General features: G+C 55.3%; 2 protein-coding genes across 6 annotated transcripts in view; one reads left to right on the top strand and one right to left on the bottom strand.

Moving 5' to 3' along the window:
• Positions 1-11,412, bottom strand: part of AIPL1 (AIP like 1 HSP90 co-chaperone) — a 214,354-nt gene extending 202,942 nt beyond the window's left edge. The window contains exons 1-6 of the mRNA XM_082443914.1: positions 9,533-11,412; positions 6,672-6,812; positions 5,872-6,051; positions 1,798-1,986; positions 580-756; positions 311-452 (exon numbers count right to left, since the gene is read on the bottom strand). Of these exons, the coding sequence (XP_082300040.1) occupies positions 311-452; positions 580-756; positions 1,798-1,986; positions 5,872-6,051; positions 6,672-6,767 (784 nt within the window). The 5' untranslated portion in view covers positions 6,768-6,812; positions 9,533-11,412. The remainder of the gene's footprint in view (positions 1-310; positions 453-579; positions 757-1,797; positions 1,987-5,871; positions 6,052-6,671; positions 6,813-9,532) is intronic.
• A 323-nt stretch (positions 11,413-11,735) lies between these two features.
• PIMREG (PICALM interacting mitotic regulator) lies at positions 11,736-17,273 on the top strand (the record flags this gene model as incomplete). 5 transcript variants are annotated; one of them, XM_082443918.1, is made up of 5 exons in its annotated part: positions 11,736-12,095; positions 12,630-12,958; positions 14,384-14,679; positions 15,185-15,280; positions 16,292-17,273. In XM_082443918.1, exons 2-5 carry the CDS (start codon positions 12,665-12,667, stop codon positions 16,383-16,385), a joined length of 780 nt encoding a protein of 259 aa, XP_082300044.1. In that variant the 5' UTR covers positions 11,736-12,095; positions 12,630-12,664. The 5 variants fall into 5 exon arrangements, with proteins under 5 accessions (XP_082300044.1, XP_082300045.1, XP_082300043.1 ...); XM_082443917.1 differs by lacking the exon at positions 11,736-12,095 and adding an exon at positions 15,898-15,947 and having other exon boundaries at positions 16,604-17,273; XM_082443915.1 differs by lacking the exon at positions 11,736-12,095 and adding an exon at positions 15,898-15,947 and having other exon boundaries at positions 16,565-17,273.
• Positions 17,274-17,300: the final 27 nt, after the last annotated feature.

The raw sequence follows: 17,300 nt of genomic DNA, 5'->3' as shown, positions 1-17,300 counted from the left end.
TTAATATTGTTCTCTGTATTGATTGCCCCCATTTTTAAAACCCGTTTACCGCTCCACACAGGTTTGGTGAACTGCTTATATTTTGCCCTAATGCACCTTAAAATAAAATACCTCCCACAGTAAGTACAGCCCAATCATTACCTGTGGTATCGTTATAGGCTTGGGAAAACCCTGCTGCGTGGAGGCAAGTTTTGATGCCCTGACAGGGTCAGAAGAGAAGGCCACGGAGGTCTGTGCACGTGACTCCGGGCCCCTGGGCGGGATTGGGCGCCCCTCCCCCCCAACCCCGGACCAGCTTCACGCCACCCACCTGGGTGGTGCCGGAGGATGTCACTGGTGTGCTCCAGCACCTCGTAGTACTCCCCCTTCTTCAGCAGACATTGGCAGTAGTTCAGAATCAGGGTGTTGATCATCTTCTCCAGCTTCAGCCACTGCACCTCCCAGGGTTTCTCCTGCCCGGTGAAGAAAGGTCTGCGGCTGCCCTGCCCCCACCCCTCTCCCCCCGCGCGCAGGGCCAGTGCAGGGCTGCTCCCCCCACATGCACCCCGCTTCCCAACCCCCTGGCGGGCAGCCTCGCACCTTGGTCTGCAGGTTCCTCAGGCAGACGATGGCTTCCTGGTACTTGGTAGAAGCCTCCTCGTAGCGGCCCAGCTTGAAGAGCCGGTTTCCTTCTCCATGGAGGATGGGCACCGCCTGCATCTTCTCATCTTTACTCAGGTTCCAGGTCTCCCTCTGGTACTGGCTGGGGGCCTCCACCTGCCCCAAGAGCTGCAGGTCAGTAAGGCAGGGACCCCGAGTGCTCGAAGCCCAGCAGGGCAGGCCCTTTCCCTTGCAGGGGACCAGAGAAAGTGGACCAGAGAAAGTGGACCCAGCACATCTTGCTGAAGTCATTTCTTCATTTTCCACAGTGAAGATGGCGGGCCGAATCATGCTTGCTGGCCAAATACATACAAACGGGGGAAGGAAGCAACAAGCCCCCCACCCAGGGCCTTACCCTAGATCAGAGCCTTTGTGTAAATTAAGAAAAGGTACTCCTTTGTCAACACTTTACTTCTAATATTCAGAAAATTGCCATGATACTCATTTCATTAGAACAGGACACTTTATTGCCTGTTGGAATCTGTTGGAATCTGTTGGAAAAATATTATTATAAAAGCACAAATATATAATGTCTCTAATGAGCACCTTAGAAGGAATGCCCTCTTGCAGTGCACAAGCCGCACAACTGTTCAAGCAGGCCCCTTGATGACACAGTTCTTATTTATTTGCACTCACCCATGTAACCCTCAGGCTGAGCCTCAGCCTTGGCCATTAGCTGAGTCCTGCCCTGGTTTGACCCTCTCCCACCACCCCACAGACAAGGGCCATCAGTCATTCTGGGGTCTGGGGGAGAGACTGTGGATGGTTCCGTGCAGCCTCTCCCACTACTGGAGAATGAGATCGGAACCCACAAACCATAGGGACTGGGGCTGAGGATGTAATTCTAGACTTTTGGGAAAAAAAGGGAAGTAGATAACCAATAGAAATAAAATGCCTCCAAGAAGAAAATAACATTTTTAAAAATTAGTCCCAAAAGGGCTTTTCCCTTGGAAAAGGCAAAGTACCGTTTTTTGGGGGGGGGGGAGGGGTCCAATTCCAGTTCCCCTGTGGTTTATGAACCCTTTATCGTTCTCTAAAGAGGAACTGGGTGATGTCCAGTGACCCGTGGGGCTGGGCTCCCCTTGATGCCCACTGACCCCTGTTGCTCTTCGATGCTGGGACAGTACCTACCCCGCCTCCCATGCCCCAGGGTCACACCTGCAGCAGCTCTATTACGAAGATCAGTGGCTGCGGCTCCTTCTGCAGCTCATCCAGGTCCTCGTAGCCCAGTGTGTGGTAGGCGAACATGTTGGCCAACCCACACGTGTGCACGTGCCACTCAGTGGGGTCCTTGCCCTCCGCCATCTGCCGCAGGCTCCGGGACAGGATAGGGTAGACCCCTGTGTGCTGTGGGGAAAATTGGGCGGATGGCATCAGGCTGTCTGCTCAGAGCCAGCTGGACCACAGAGAGCCCCACTCTGGGGCCCCCCCAGAGCAGGACTCCTGCTCTCTCCCTACACCTGCCCCATGGCTGTTACTACTCATCACCCCAGCGTACCCCCACTAATCACTGTGGTTACCTGTGTGCCAGGGAGAGCGCGCTACACCTATTAGCTCCTTTAATCCTTAAGGTGACCCAACGAGGGAGGCGCTACTATTCTCCCCATTTTAGAGATGTGGGAACTAGAGCCCAGAGAGGTTAAGTGATTTGCTTAAGGTCACACAGCTAGGAAACGAGAGTCAGGATTCAAACCCAGCTCCGGGGACCATGCTTTAGCCGCAATGCTATGCTACCTCTTGCTGGCCCTTGCGGTCGACTCTAACGGGTTTCTCTCCCAAGGAGACCCTCAGTCCATGAAGCCTGTGACCCCGCAGGGACGGGAGCATGGAGAGCTGTGGAAGGAGCAGGGCTCTGGGCCCACGAGGGCCGGGTTGGTGTCCTGATGGTGCTGCTGACTGGCAGTGAGTCCAGGTCACTGCAGCCCCCTGAGCTCCCATCCCCTGGGTTGCACCTACCTGATAGTGAGGCTGGTGTAGGGGTTAAATAAATGAGATGGCGCAGATATAGGGCCAGCTCACCACAGCTTCCCCCAGCACCAGGAGCTGGGGTGGCCACCCTCAGTGTGGAAGAAGGCTAGGGAAATCAGCTGCTTGGCCTCAGGCAAGGCCTGTGGCATTTTAGGCCATCTTAGGCCTCAGCTGCCCCATCTGTGAGCTGGGATGCCCCACAGACGAGCTCTGAGAACCGCTCTCCAGGGGCTGGGTTCTGAGATGGCCCGTCTCAGGCTCCTGCCCGCAACTCCAGTAAAGACACACCACTGGGAAAGTGAAGGGGCAGGAGTGGTTCCGCTTGGTCCCCAAGCCACCAGCAGGGGGCTGAAGGCCACCCCCTCCCTGCCTCCACCAGCCAGCATTAGCCCGGAGTACCTTCGGCTTCTTTGTGAGCTGGGTGACCAGATGGCAGTTAAGCCTGTTGAGATTAAAGCTGGATGAAGAGAGGGAGGGGCCCCCCCGGGAACAGCTTGCTGGGGGGAGGGCGCACTCCTGGCCCTCACGTAGCAGCCCCAGCTCGCAGACCCCTGCCTCCCAGAAAGTCAGTGCTGAGCTGCTGACCCCAGGAATGGGAGGCTGCTTGGACATGACCTCAGACCAATGCCTTGTCCCATTAGCCACCTGCCACCCTAGCGCTACCAGGGATGCTGGTTGGCACGGTGGACTGTAGGATGCCACCGGGAGTGGGCAGAAGTCCCAAGAAGAAGGATACAGGCCAGAAGAAGGAGCAGAACTCCAGGGCCCCGCACCCACCTCTGCAGCACCTCCGCTGAGACTGGGCAGAGGAACTCCAGGACCACTGCCCCTCTCTGGGGCTTCAAGGCCACAGCCTGTTTCTGTCTGAGGGGCTCTATCTATCTGGAAATTGCAAACTGGCATCCTGGAGGCCACATTCAGCTCCCAGATTCGTTTTGTTTTATCCTTCACGTAATTAGTTGCCAACACTTAAGCATTGAGAGAACTCATGGACTAATGAAAATCTCTGGTTTGTCTCTAAAACTCAGACTATCCAGCCACACCCGACCTGCCCCTTTCACACAGCAGCCATCCCGTTGGAGCTGAGGAGCAGCTGCCCCCTGTGGATGGAGCAGATGACCTTCAGTCACCCAGGGGCCCTGGCCCTTGTGGTATTTGAGTTTGCAACCCCTGGCCTCACTAGACTGGGCACCAACAGAAAATTCCTCGTAGAGACCAGTGTGCTCCCTGGGTAGAGGGGGTGGTAGTGCATTTCAGGGCAGAAGCTCCCAGAGCCCCTGACGGCCCCTGCCTCTTCATACTCCCTGGCCTGGATGCTACCTCTCTTCCCACTTCTAGGCCTGGTGAACTCCTATTCATCCTTCAACACCCAGCTCAATGTCATCTTCTTGAAAAAATTCCAGTGTGCTCCCCTCCTGTGGCTCTATACCAATCTGTCCTCACTCATTTATATCGTGGTGCTACCTGCCCTGCATTGTAATTGCTTAGGTGTCTGCTCCTCCTCCACAATTCAAGTTCCTTCAGGGATGGGGACTTTGCCTGTTTAGCCTCTAACACCTAGCACAGGCCAAACCTGGTGCACTGAATGTTTTCAGATAAATAGACCTACAGATAGATGACAGGTGGATGCTTAGTGGTGGAAGAATGGATTATGAATAAATCTGGTTGAAGGGAAGGATGGATGAATTGATGCCTAAGTGTGGGGATAGAAGGATGGATAAAACATGGATGCATAGGTGGGTAAATGACTCTGGAAAGTGTGTGTGTGTGTGTGTGTGTGTGTGCATGTGCAATCATAGCAGCTGTGAGCTGGGGGGAGATGAGGGGGACTATTGGAAAAACCAGTAATCATCGTGGCATAAAAATTATCAGCCTGTGAGATGGGCAGTGCACTCATGTGACCACTAATGTGATCAAAAGAACACAGAGTCCACAGGAAACCAAGAACCATGCCCACATTACGGGAATAACCGCAGCTTATGGTTTTGCAAACAACAAATCAATCAACCCATCAAAGAATTTGACAGCCTTTTATGCACTCAGCACTCCTACAGTAGCAAATATGCATCCTATGGAGAAGGGGCCCTTGTTGGTGACCAAGCTTTGTCTAACATATGGCCTAAATTACGGGCACATCTGGGTCTGAAAAAGTACAGGAGCCCTATAAGCAAAGTCAATAGATACCATTTTAAACTAATTGAAACCACAAAGAAGCCGATTTTCTGAAGACTCAACTTGTTAAAAATAAAACATCTTTTAAAAAATTAAAACATCAGGATAAAGAGTAACATAAGGACTGGTACAAAGAAAAGATGCTCAACTAATATTTGCTAAGTGAATGAAGAAATGAATAACACATTGGCTAGGATCCCCTGGGGTAGAGGATGGCGTTGCAGCCTGGCTCTATTAGACATTGTAACCGGAAACAGTGCATAAGGAGGGGACCAGGGATCCATCCCTGATCCTATCCCTTAGCTTCTTTGACCCAGAGCAAGTTACTTTCCTTCTCTGAGTCTTTTTTTTTTAAATATTTATTTATTTATTTGGTTGCACTGGGTCTTAGTTGTGGCACGTGAGAACTTTAGTTGTGGCATGTGGCATCTAGTTCCCTGACCAAGGATTGAACCCAGGCACCCCCCTGCATTGGGAGTGCAGAGCCTTAACCACCGGACCACCAGGGAAGTCCTCCTTCTCTGAGTCTTATACTTCCTCATCAGTAAATCAAGAAAGTTAGTCTCTAGAGTGCTTCTAGCTCAAAATAATAAGCTCCCACTTCTCAATTGCCCTGTCCCATGATTTGCCTTAGTATGCATCAGATCAGGTAATCCCCACAACAGCCGCTTAACATGGGAATTTGTTAATTTATAGATGAGGAAATGGAACGCTAGTAGGGAAAAGGGACTTCCCCAGGGTCATACAGCTAATAAATGAGCAGAGTTCAAATTCCGGTCTCTCTTTCGCTCTCAAATTGCTTTTTCAAAAAGTCAGTGGCTCCTGGTGACATAATGAATCTGGGCATCCACGCAGAATCCAATAATCCTTCCCAAAAGTGAGGGCTGTGAGGTGGGCCCTGCACCCACATCCCACCAGCCAGCCTTGACATCGATCGTCACTTTAGCAACACCTATTCTTTTGGGGGAATCCATCTTCATCGCTACCGTAGCTGAGAAGGAGCAGGCAGGGTTCTCTCTCCAGAGTTTTGTTTCACCCTCTCTTCCCTGAAACACAGCAGCCCTGCAAAGCGGATGGGCGAGGCCTACTTACGATGGTGTCACACCAGAACTCGGCCACCTCACTGACCCGCATGGACGTCAGCAGGATCTCCCAGACCTCCAGCTTGAACATGTTGCCGATGATGATGTGCATGGGATGGCCCACCTGCTTGCTGTCATCTATCACCGTCCGCTCCTCATCACATTTCAGGGTTCGGAAATGAAAGGTCACCTGGTCACCAAGAGAGCAGACCCTGGTCTAGACATACCTCCCGAGGCCCAGCAGAAGCCACCCCTATCACCGACCCCCTGGGCTGTCCTCTCCCAGCCCCAATCAGACCTTAGGGCATCCCCCGCCAGCCTGCACTCCCCCACTCCCTCCTAAAGGACCCCATCCCACTCTCGACAGCTCTGCAGGTCAGGAAGTCCTTCCTTAAACACGCCCTAGATCTGAGGCCGCAGACCCAGACACATCCATCATCCATCTAGGAGCCCACCAGAGATTCCCGGACAAACACCCTGAGCCCTGAAGGCCCTCCCTTCTCCCTCAGCATTTGGGACTTCAGAAAACTCCCAAAGCCCCACCCGCACTCCACGCTGAAGTTTAATTGAAGTTTAATTTGCAAAGTATCAAAAACACCCCGTGAATGGGCACCACTTCAGAGCTACCCAGATGCCTGGGGCAGAGGGAAGGGGAGGGGCGGTTGATAATTCCAGCAAGGACCTCCTGGCCATTTGTTGGCAAAGCTGACGAAGGCTGTTTGCAGTGCCCTGTGGCCAAGCTGGAATGCAGAAGGCTGCCATGGGGGCTTTTAACTGGTCTGGGGGGGGGGGGGGGCGGGCCCCACTCACTCGGGCTCCGGTGATGAAGTTTGGGAGCTCCCCCGTGCCCCCATGCAGAATGGTTTTCTTGATCCCTTCCACGTTGAGGAGCAGAGCGGCGTCCATGGCTCCAGGTGCGGGGTGACGTCCAGCCCAGCTGAGATAATCTGCCTAGAGGAAGGCACTTAGGTGGCTGAGCGGGGGAAGGGCGGGGGTGGGCGGAGCGGGGGTTGGGTGTGAATGCGAGGGATAAGGTGAGGCCACTCCCGGCAGGCTGGCCGCTGCCCCGTCCTCTGCTTCTGTTCTAGCCCACCCTAAGGAGGAGGGAAGACAGCTGGAGCTTTCTTAAAGTAGACAGGAGGGGACTTCCCTGGTGGTCCAGTGGTTAAGAATCCGGGCTCCCAGTGCAGGGGGCCCGGGTTCAATCCCTGGTCAAGGAACTAGATCACGCACACCGCAAAGAACATCCCACACGCGGCAACAAAGATCCGCGTGCTGCAACTAAGACCCTGCGCAGCCAAATAAATAAATATTAAAAAAAAAAAAAAGAAGAAGAAGAAGAAGAAGACAGTGGATGAGGAGTAGCAGCAGGAGAGAGGCCTCAGGCCACTGAAGGAGGAAAGGAGGGGGCACCGGAAGCCCCCTTTGCCCTGCCTGGTCCTGGGGCGCTGGTCCTGGTCTCAGACTCTTAGTCCCTTTGGAGCCCAGGCCTGGGTGCAGTCCTGCTTCCCTCTTTTCTGTGTCCCACTATCTCCTCCCCAAGATCTGCCCGCAGGTTTCTGGCTTGGGAGAGCGCTAGACGGAGTAAGAGAAGAGGAGCACGTTTGGAGAAAGCTGAGGAACCCCCACCAGCCCTGCTCCTGTCTCCCCTACAAGGTCTGGCTGAGGACAGTGAGCTCTCCCGTCCCCTTTGCGGGCTCTCATCCCTGTGCCCTGGCACCCAGGCAGAGCTTATTCTGGGCATTTGGGGTTTTAAAGTGAAAAATGATGTGAAGATGTGGTGTTTGGCGCCACCTTGTGGCCAATTCAAGTTCTCATGCCTCGGCTCCCTCAAGCCTTGAGGGTGATAAGGATTCTGAGCACAGGACCCTGCCACAGGGAGAGACGGGAACACGGCACCAGGAGCCCAGGAGAGCTGCGTTCAAAGGGCTGAGCCCACCTCTTATTTCCTGACCTTGTGGCTTTGGGTATCTCTCACCCTATCTCCACTTTCCCAACTGAAATGGGAAAATCGACCTCTCCTGCCTCCCTCTCTGTGAAATTGAGAAGTTTCCCTGAAAAGTGAGTGGGACCCCCAAACCCAGCATCCCTAAAAGTTTTGACTCCCATGAGGAACCACTGGCGTACAGCAGGGCCAAGCCTGGGCCAACTGCTCTGGGCCACAAACCCAGTAACCCAGACTGGAGCAGCTCAATCACCCCTCCAAGACCCCTCCCTGAGTGCTCAGAACCTCCCCACTGTGGGCCCAGCTCCACCTCTCTCTGGGGACAGGGGATAAGGTGGAGGGGGTTTACAGAGGTCCTCCTTTTCTGTTCCATTCTTTCTGCAGCCACATAGCAACCTAGAGCAGTCTGCATGCGTAGGAGGTAAGATGGATACTTAGATGGTAAAACTACAAAGAAAAATCAGAGCGATTCCCATAAAAGTCAAGGGAGGGAGGACAAGAGCAGGGGTAGTGGTTGCTTCTGGGGTCCTGGCAATATTCTGTTTCTTCACCCAGGTGATGGCTACATGGGTGTTGGCTTTATAAGTATTCATGCTACTAGCCTTTACGTTTTAGGCATTTTTCTGTCCATGATATCATTCACAATGGAAGAAAAAGTTCTAATTGGGTCTCACCTTGCTCAAAACTCTCCCTCTGTTTCAATTGCTTCCCTTTGCAGAAAGTCGAAAGGCACACACATGGGGACTTCCCTGCGGTCCAGTGGTTAGGACCCCACGCTCCCACTGTAGGGGAGGGACGTGGGTTCAATCCCTGGTCAGGGATGTAAGATCCCACATGCCACATGGTGTGGCCAAAAAAAAAGAAAAAAAGAACGAAAGGTGCACATGGATTGCAGAAATACCTAGGGGTTGAACTGACAAATTTGGCCCATGGTTGGCAAGGGTGAGGGGTACAAGCAGAAGGGGGTGTTGAAGCTGAGGCCGGAAGTTTCAGTTTCACTGCTGAGAAAAATGAGGTGCTCAGGCCACAGCCTCCAGAGGGACCCCCAGCCACTGTTTGGCCCACAAACTAACCTCCTAATGGACTTCATAAAAATGCAATTCTAATAACCTCAGTCCCCTCTGAAAATTCAACAAAGGCTTCCCACCGCCATCAGGATAAATTCTAAGCTCCTTCCCTGGCTGATGGGGTCCTTCAAGCCCTGCCTCTTGCCATCCGGCTCCTGGCCTCTCCATCTCGCTCAGCCTTCCTCTGCTCCTGGAACTTGATGGAGCTCTGGCCTCCCAACATCGGCCTTTGCAGATCCCTCTATTGGAAATCCTCTTCGGCTTTGTCCCCCTAACTCATCAGCTAAAACATCATATGCTAAGGGAAGCCTGCCCCGACCCCCCAGCTCCATTGGGTTCCCCATTCCTTTTACACCCTCTCATCATCCCCTAGCACCTCACATTCATGACATTTTGCACAGTTTAATGTCTGCTTCTTCCATCACACTGGCAGTTCCATGAGGTCAAGGTAACTGGTGGAAGTTTTCTGTTGGACAGGGAGCCTTCAGGTCAGGGCAGGGCTGGAGCTCCTTCTCCTCCTCCAACCTCCTCCCCAACAGAGGCAAGGATGGAGCTGGACCCAGAAAGCCTCAGCCTGGAACCACGGACTGGTTTTTCCTCCTTACAAGGAGGACCAGGAGCCCCTGTACCCACCACCCCTCCGCTGGGAGCCTGCTCACCTCCGTACATTTTCCTTCCCACCACCTTGCTCCACCCTCCACAGGAGGCCCATAGAGAGGCTCCTCGTTCAGAAGAAATTGTTTCTTCCTCCTCTTGTTGCCATGGAGACCGCTCTCCTTCACCTGCCCTTCCAGTCACAGAGCTGAGGGAGGCGGGCTGAAAGCTTCAAGCAGGGAGGGCCTCAGCGTGCATTCAACCCCTCGTTCCTGATGCTTGATGAGGCCGTGGAATCTAAGGGTAAGAATTCAGGTTTCAGAGTCAGACCTTCAGGGTTTAAGTTCCAGCTCCGACCCTCTGTTCCATCTTGGGCAAGACACCTCACCCGTCTGAATCTCAGTTTTGTCATCCGTAATGGGAATAAAAATAGTACCTGCTTCATAGCGTTGCTGTGAAGATTAAGGAAGATTAAAGAAAGGAAATGCACTTAGCAGACACATGGTAAGGGCTTCACGCATATAAGCTATTGTATAGATGCCCGTGGTGTACGAGCCAGGCACTGCGACAGGCAGACGGGCACGGATGGACAATGGCAACGCGACAACCAATTTGGGAGGATTTGTTTCTACGTGTGTCATATTCCCTGAGTCTTTCCCACATGTTCAACTTAGTTTCCAGAAAAATAATAACTCTTGCTTTCCCCCCTCGTATTTCATTGGTAGAGGACACGAATTAAATTCCCTAATTACAATAATAAATCCAACAAGCATACAAGAAGTGTGGGAACAAACGCTTGGGAAACAACTCAGCTAGGGGAAGAAGTTGAGCAGGCAAAACGGAGCAGCGTTTTTCAAACCGCAGCTCACAACTCTTAGAGAGCCATTGTAACATAAACTTAGCGAGCTGTCACCAGGATTTTTTTTTTTTTTTAATGAAATAGAAAATATGTCAAAGCACCTCACACATAGTCAAGTATCGTTTCAGGAAACTTTTGTTTTAGTTACACATATGTGTGTGTGCTGGGGGTCTCACCTGGGTCCTGGGCCCCCAGACATGATGTTCCTTGTGCAAGAAGAACCCCCCCTCCCCTGCCTCCCACCTCCCCACATACACACTCAAACACACACAAACACACACATTCTTTGCTTGGTGAACTCATTTTCTAGGCCTCAGCTTTAAGTGACATAATTTTTGTGTCATAATTTTCTTTGATGAATCGATTACTGGTTATTTAATTTATTCATGTCCGTTTCTCCCCACACACTAGAGCTGAGCTCCTGGAGGTAAGGAATGCATCCGTTTTGTTGACCTTTGTGGACCGTTGTTAGCACAGTGCTGAATCTATCAAGACACAAGTAGGTATTTGGAAAGACACATGAGGGGACATGGGGAAGGAGAAGGGGGGCCGGGAGAGACCAGGGTTGGATACACCTGCCGGGGAGAGGTGCAGGCTGAGGAGATGCAGTGTGGTACGCTGGTGAGGCTCATGGACCCTGGTCCCAGACTGAGTTTGAATCCTTGCTGCATACTAACCGGGGGAAATTGGGGCCTCACCTGACCTCCCTACGCCTCCGTTTCCTCATCTAGTCCTTGGCTGCAATGAGGGGCTCATGAGTTCCTCCTGTAAAGTGCTTGGAACACCAGTACCTGGTGTATAGTAAGTGCCTCGTATTAATCGTTCTCCTCCCATGGGGAGGGTCCCTTCGCAAGGGTGTGGGTGAGATCACCCAGAGGTGAAGAATAGGGTTAAGGACTGAGCTTCAAGGGGCCCATCAGTCGAAACTCGGGGTGGGGGGTGGAGGGTTTTAGGTGAGGACGGCAGCAAGGAAACGGAAGGGGGAGCATGGCTAATACTGCTTTGAGGTGGAGGGGGGACGAGGCTTTCTAAACGGTGGATTTTTTAGTTTGGATGCTAAAGGGAGGGAGGGAGGCACTCAGCTGGATAGAGGGGACGGGGCGGGGAGCGTACTTGGAGGAGGAGGGGAGGTGCACCCAATCTGTCCCCTCTTCCAGGATGGACTTTCCTGGGGGTCAGCGCGAGTGGCAAGTTTGGGGGACAGAGGGTCAGTCTCCGGAAGGCACAGGGTCACGAGGGAAGTTTGAAACAAAACTTCCACAGGAACCCAAGGCTCCGAGCTCCCCCAGCCCAGGCTCTTTCTTACCAAACCACTGAGACCTCCAAGCAGGATGGGAGGGGCCCCTAGGAGCTCGGGACCCCGCCTCCGCCCCGCCCTGTCAGACCAGCCAGAACCCTTTGTAGTTAAGGAGGGAGCCCAGCGACCGGGGGCCGAGCGTCAGGAGGTGGCGCCGGGGCTGAGCCGGCGCGGGAGAAGGATTCCGCAAGCTGAGCGGGCGGGACCCCAGAATACAAAGAGGCCTCAACGCGCGGCTCCCGGCCCGCCAGACATCCAGAGGCATGAATGGGGAAGGCCGGGCCAATCCGAGGCAAGATTCACAGCCGCGGGCGCAGGAGCCAATGGGATCCCCGACGAGGCAGAGAGGCGGGGACGGAGCCAATCAGCTGTGAGGACAGGGCCAGGGGGCGGATCCACGCGATGTTTCAAATCGTCTGGATGGGTGAGGAGCAGCTGTGCTCGGCGTCTGGTTAGCGTTGGGCGCTGTTGGGTGAGTGCGGGCCGGGGCGTGGTAGGGCCTCTGTTCAGAAGGGACGGGAGGTGGGGAGGGGGGACCTCCCGTTAGGACGGACACGGTATGTGGGGCTTCTGGGTATAGCCGGATGGACATTGGGGTGTCTGGTCAGCCCGCCAGAGCGCGTGGGGTCAGGGCGAACCCGTGAAAGAGCCGCTGGTCCTGCCCTGGACCAAGTGCTGAGGCTCGGTGGCGGCCGGCCAGTCCTGACTGCCTCCCTCTCCGCCTGAGGCAGATAACGGAAAGGAGGCTGGGATGAAAAGACAGCTTGTTTCAGACACTTGCAGCACGGGACACCTTGCTGACCGGCCTTGTTCAGCCTCTACCCTCTCTGGGCCTTGCTGACCCCTCTTCCAGGAAGCATCCTCCTTCCTGCACCCACAGTTGCCAAGTGCCCCACCCCACGGGCCCCCATCCCATCTCTTCCCCCGGTACTCAGGGTGTCTTTGAAGCCTGCGGATGGGACTGCGGGGGCACGCCTTGCTGACCTCCCTTTGATCTCCTCTCCAGGGTCTGCTGGGCAGAACAGACTCTCGGCCAGGCAGATGGCTTCTCGGTGGCCGGCCGTGGGGACCTCCACGCGTCGGAGGTCCCTACAGAGCCAGGAGCAGCTGGAGGAGAGCGAGGCCCTACAGCCTGCAGTTGGCCACCCAGACAGCTCCAGCGGGGCCCTGGACTCCCTGTGCAGACAGTTCCAAAGGAGGCTGCCCCTGAGAGCAGTCAGCCTGAACCTCAGGGCGGGCCCCTCCTGGAAACGCCTGGAAACCCCAGAGCCAGGACAGCCCGGCCTCCAGGCTGCAGCTCGCTCAGCTAAGAGCGCCTTGGGTGCCGTGTCCCAGGTAATGTCGAACGTGTCCAGGTATGGAGGGCTTTCTTGATGCTGGATAATAGCTGCCCCCAAGGAGCCCCCAAGAATATAGACTCTGTGAAGACAGGGCCTTTGATTTGTTCATTGCTGTGTCCCCAGCACTCCAGATAGTTCCTGGCACATAGCAGGTGCTCAACAGATAGCTGAATGAGTGAATGAAAGCAGTGTTGTGAGGAAACAGAGCCTCATAAGACAAGATGATAGAGCTGTATTGTGATAGGAAATTACATTCAAGGGGCTAATGGTGGGGGAACACCAAAAAGAAGCTTAGTCAGTGAAGGCTTCCCGGAGGAGATGATTCCGTGGAATTCGCCCAGGAAAGGGGGAAGTATGAGGAGTGTACAAGGCAGGTGAAATAGTCCAGACCCAGGGCTGAGGGAGGGCAAGATGCTGAAGAGAACTGGCAGGAACTTAGTCTATGTGTGGCCGGAGGACACAGAGCAACGTGGGACGTGAGAGGGGGTTCGGTGTGCCAAACATGTTTAGATGCTCCCAAGAGCTATTGGGAGCCCTGGGAACCAGTGGGAAGAATTTGCACCATGGTGGAAATTGGGTCCGATTAGCATCTTAGAACTTGTTCTTTAGCTACTTGATGAAAAGGGGGTTAGAAGAAGATTCGCCTCTGAGGGGGGTCTGGGGGGTCTGGCCTTGCAGAGGAGTGAGCAACTTCAAGAACTGCTCAGAAGGTAGCTTTGAGAGGATTTGGTATCAGATGAGAGGTGTGGGCAGGAAGAGGCCATGTGTGCTGGGGGTGACAGGTCCCTGGGCCTCCCATGTGGCTGTGTCTCCAAACCTAGAGCTGGAGGTGTGGGGAGGCGTCACCTAGGAAGGACAGGAGCTGTGAGAGTGGACAGGCCTCCAAGGAGAGAACTGGGGGTGGGCAGAGCATCTCCTTGCTGTCTGAGTGGGAATCTGAAGGTTTGGGAGAGGGAAGCATTTCTGGACCCTTTGAGGAGAAGTCTCTGAGCCAAATGTCAGTCCCTGAGAAGGGTCTGTGTGCAACAGTGTGGACGGTAGATTAGAGTGAGGGAGACCAGAAGCCGGGAGAGAACTTACTTCACGGTATCCTGTGGGTAGGCCTGGTCTCCTCTGGGCCTCCCCTTTGAGTCTGGGTCAGTCTGTCCCGAAAGAGGGTTTGGACTTAGACCAAACGCAGACTCCATGAGCCAGCGTGGTTCTGCTGCTGACCACGCACTCACCCCCGGGGGCCCTGAGCTGGCTGCTTGCCGTGGACCCATTCCACGTGGACTCATCTGCAACCCTCACCCTGAGACTAAAAGCTGCCTGGATTTGTAGGACCAGCTGGTGCGCCGAAGTGTTGGGGGCATGGCCTGGGGACTCGGGGGTAGCTCACTCTTGGCTTGTCCGTGCTGACCTTTCCGTGTACCTGTCGCAGAGAATCCAGGAGTCCTGCCAAAGTGGCACCAAGTGGCTGGTGGAAACCCAGGTGAAAGCCAGGAGGAGGAAGAGAGGGGCACAGAAGGGCAGCGGCCCCCCCGCTCGCAGCCTGAGCCAGAGGAGCGCCCGGCTATCAGTGGCTGCCCCTGCCCGCCCAGCCCTGGACCCCCGGGAGAGGGAGCAGCACCGCCTCTCCACCCCGATGGGCCCGCATGCCCACCCTCGGCGGCGGTCCAGGAGGGAGGCTGCCTTCCGGAGCCCCTACTCCTCAGCAGAGCCCCTCTGCTCCCCCAGGTACGTGCGGTAGTGCCTGCCCCGCAAACACTAACTGGGCCCTGGGACACCTCCTGGGGCTACCTGGAGCCAGGGACACCCTGAGCGGAATCACATCCGTGCTGTGGCCCAGCTCTGCGCCCTGCTAGTGGGGGATCTGGGGAGGTCCTTCAGGGCCTTAGTTTCCCCGTCTGCCAAAGGAAGAGACGAGCTTAACTCTGGGAGGATCACAGTCGCCCGAGCCTCCGGGGAGCCCAAAAGCAAGTTCTGAAGCCATCCGGAGGGCTGAGGCTCACCTGTCTACAAGATCACCTGCCCTTGACCTTGTGGGCCTTGATCCAGCTTTTCTCTGCCATCTGCTCCAAGCTGCTCTGATGTCACTTCCTGGAATGGGGGTCTGCGGTGACACGTTCCCAGCCCGTGTGGGTCATTTGGGCCCATACACCAGGCCCGGTGCTGGATGGGAAGGGCTCCTGTCACAGGTTTCCAACTAGTGACTGATAGTGTGGCTTTTCCTTCCATTCAGCGAGTCTGACAGTGACCTAGAGCCCATGGGGGCAGGAATCCAGCATCTCCAGAAGCTGTCCCAAGAGCTGGATGAGGCCATCATAGCCGAGGAGAGGTGAGCTGGCATACCATGCTTCAAAGGGACATGGCCGGGAGGGTCCGCCTTGAGCCAGCCACTTTTTTTTAGGCAGGCTCTGGCTCTGCCCTGCTGTGTGACCCTGGTCGGCCCTCTCCCTCTCTGAGCCTCTGTCTCCTCTGCAACATGCCTTGGTCTCCTCCTTGATGAAAGACCTAGACTGGGGTGGTGGTTAAGGACATACCCTGCATGTATGTGGCCCCCTGGGCCTTGGTCCCCCACATTTGTCCATCACGTGTGGCCAGGTCCCTGGTTCCTGAAAGACCCGCCCTTCCTCTGCCACTCCCCATGGCTCCTCTCAGCCCTGCCCGCCCATGGAACTGGGGAAAGCATCCTGGCTGCTGTGAAATGCCTGGTCTGTCTGCTTAGGACACCATCCCGGGGGCAGGGCCTGGGCCTGGAGCTGCCCTAACTGGGGGCCGTTTGTACGTGGCTGTGACGGCCTCTGAGGCGGGGCCTGCCGGCTCTGACTACATGCTGAGTGGGCCACGTCCTGCCACGTTGCCAGGTCTGCTCTTGTCTAGCTCAGGCGGGGAGGGTCCCTCAAAGCCTGCGGCACCCAGTGGCATCTGTCCCTCCTGCTTTCCCACCTCTAGTGGCGACATGACTGTTTCTCTCATTCATGACTGAAGACAGCATCCTGCAGGTAATGCCCTCCTCCTAAGCAGCTTTCTCTGTGTCTTCCCCCTCCCCCTCCTCCTCCTCCTCCCCCTCCTCCTCCTCCTCCTCCCCCTCCTCCTCCTCCTCCTCCTCCCCCTCCTCCCCCTCCTCCTCCCCCTCCTCCCCCTCCTCCTCCTCCTCCCCCTCCTCCTCCTCCTCCCCCTCCTCCTCCCCTCCTCCTCCCCCTCCTCCCCCTCCTCCTCCTCCTCCCCCTCCTCCTCCTCCTCCCCCTCCTCCTCCTCCTCCTCCCCCTCCTCCTCCTCCTCCTCCTCCTCCTCCCCCTCCTCCTCCTCCTCCTCCTCCTCCTCCTCCTCCTGCACGAGCCCGTAGACATACTTGGAGGCATGTTAAAGAACTGAGTCTTTTCTGGAAAAAGCCACAGAGCCAATGGGCCCCACAGAGCAGGAAGGTGCAAGTCTTCTGAGCTGCTCGGAGCCGGAGCTGCTGACCTCACTGGGCCCATCACTGATGGAGCAGAGCATACCTGGGCCCCAGGCAGCCGCAGCCACCTTCCAGCACCTCATTTCGGGGGGCAGTCTATGGTGTCCCCGCCTCCCCTGGCTTCAGCACTGTGAGGGGCATGAAGGGAGCTCTGTCTTGCAGGAAGCAAGCCATAGCTGACCACCATGCCCGCACACCCAGGATCCGCGCCTCCCGGGAGTTCCTGGAGGACCCGGGAGCTGGCAGTGCCCCTGGGCCGCTGCAAACAAGGACCAGACTAACAAGGGCCTGCTTGTTAGCTTGGAGGCTGCTCGGGGGTCTCTGCTCTCCTGCTCCAGCCACGTCCCCGCCAGCCAGCGACCACTTGCCGCAGTCTGCGAGTGACTCGGGGAGACCTCGGAGAGGCGGGGGGAACTGTTCATTCTACTCCCCTTTGGGGCTTAGAAACTCATCCCACGTGTGAGCTTTACAGCTGCTTCACTTGTAACGTGAAGTGCAAGCACAAGGTAATATCTGAGAGCTCCGAGCTGTGTACCCAGGAGTAGGGTCTGCAAAGAGTCACCTCCTGTGTCACCAGCGCAGTGGCTCTTGGGAACCCAGATTCTAGCCCTGCTGCCCACAGCAGAGCCCCGGAAGAAGGGATGGGAGAGAGTTCCAGGCCCCAAGACCCTGAGTCCACAGGTACCGATTTACATTCTCAGCACAGGGCACCGTGGGCGTTCAGGGAGAGGTAGCCCTGTTCAATAGCAATTTCTGACCTTTGTAAATTATTTAAGAAATCTGCTTTGTCATTTTATTCGAAACAAACCAGTGTATGACTTTCCTAGATAACACTGCTTTTTCATAATAAAGACACTCTTTCTGTATTTGACATCTCTTCGTTGTCACCCTACCCCCC

This window comes from Balaenoptera physalus (genome assembly GCF_965194825.1).
Source record: "Balaenoptera physalus genome assembly, chromosome: 20".
Taxonomy (NCBI): Eukaryota; Metazoa; Chordata; class Mammalia; order Artiodactyla; family Balaenopteridae; genus Balaenoptera; species Balaenoptera physalus.
Note: the sequence above shows the minus strand (reverse complement) of the source record. Positions and strands in the feature narration are given on the sequence as shown.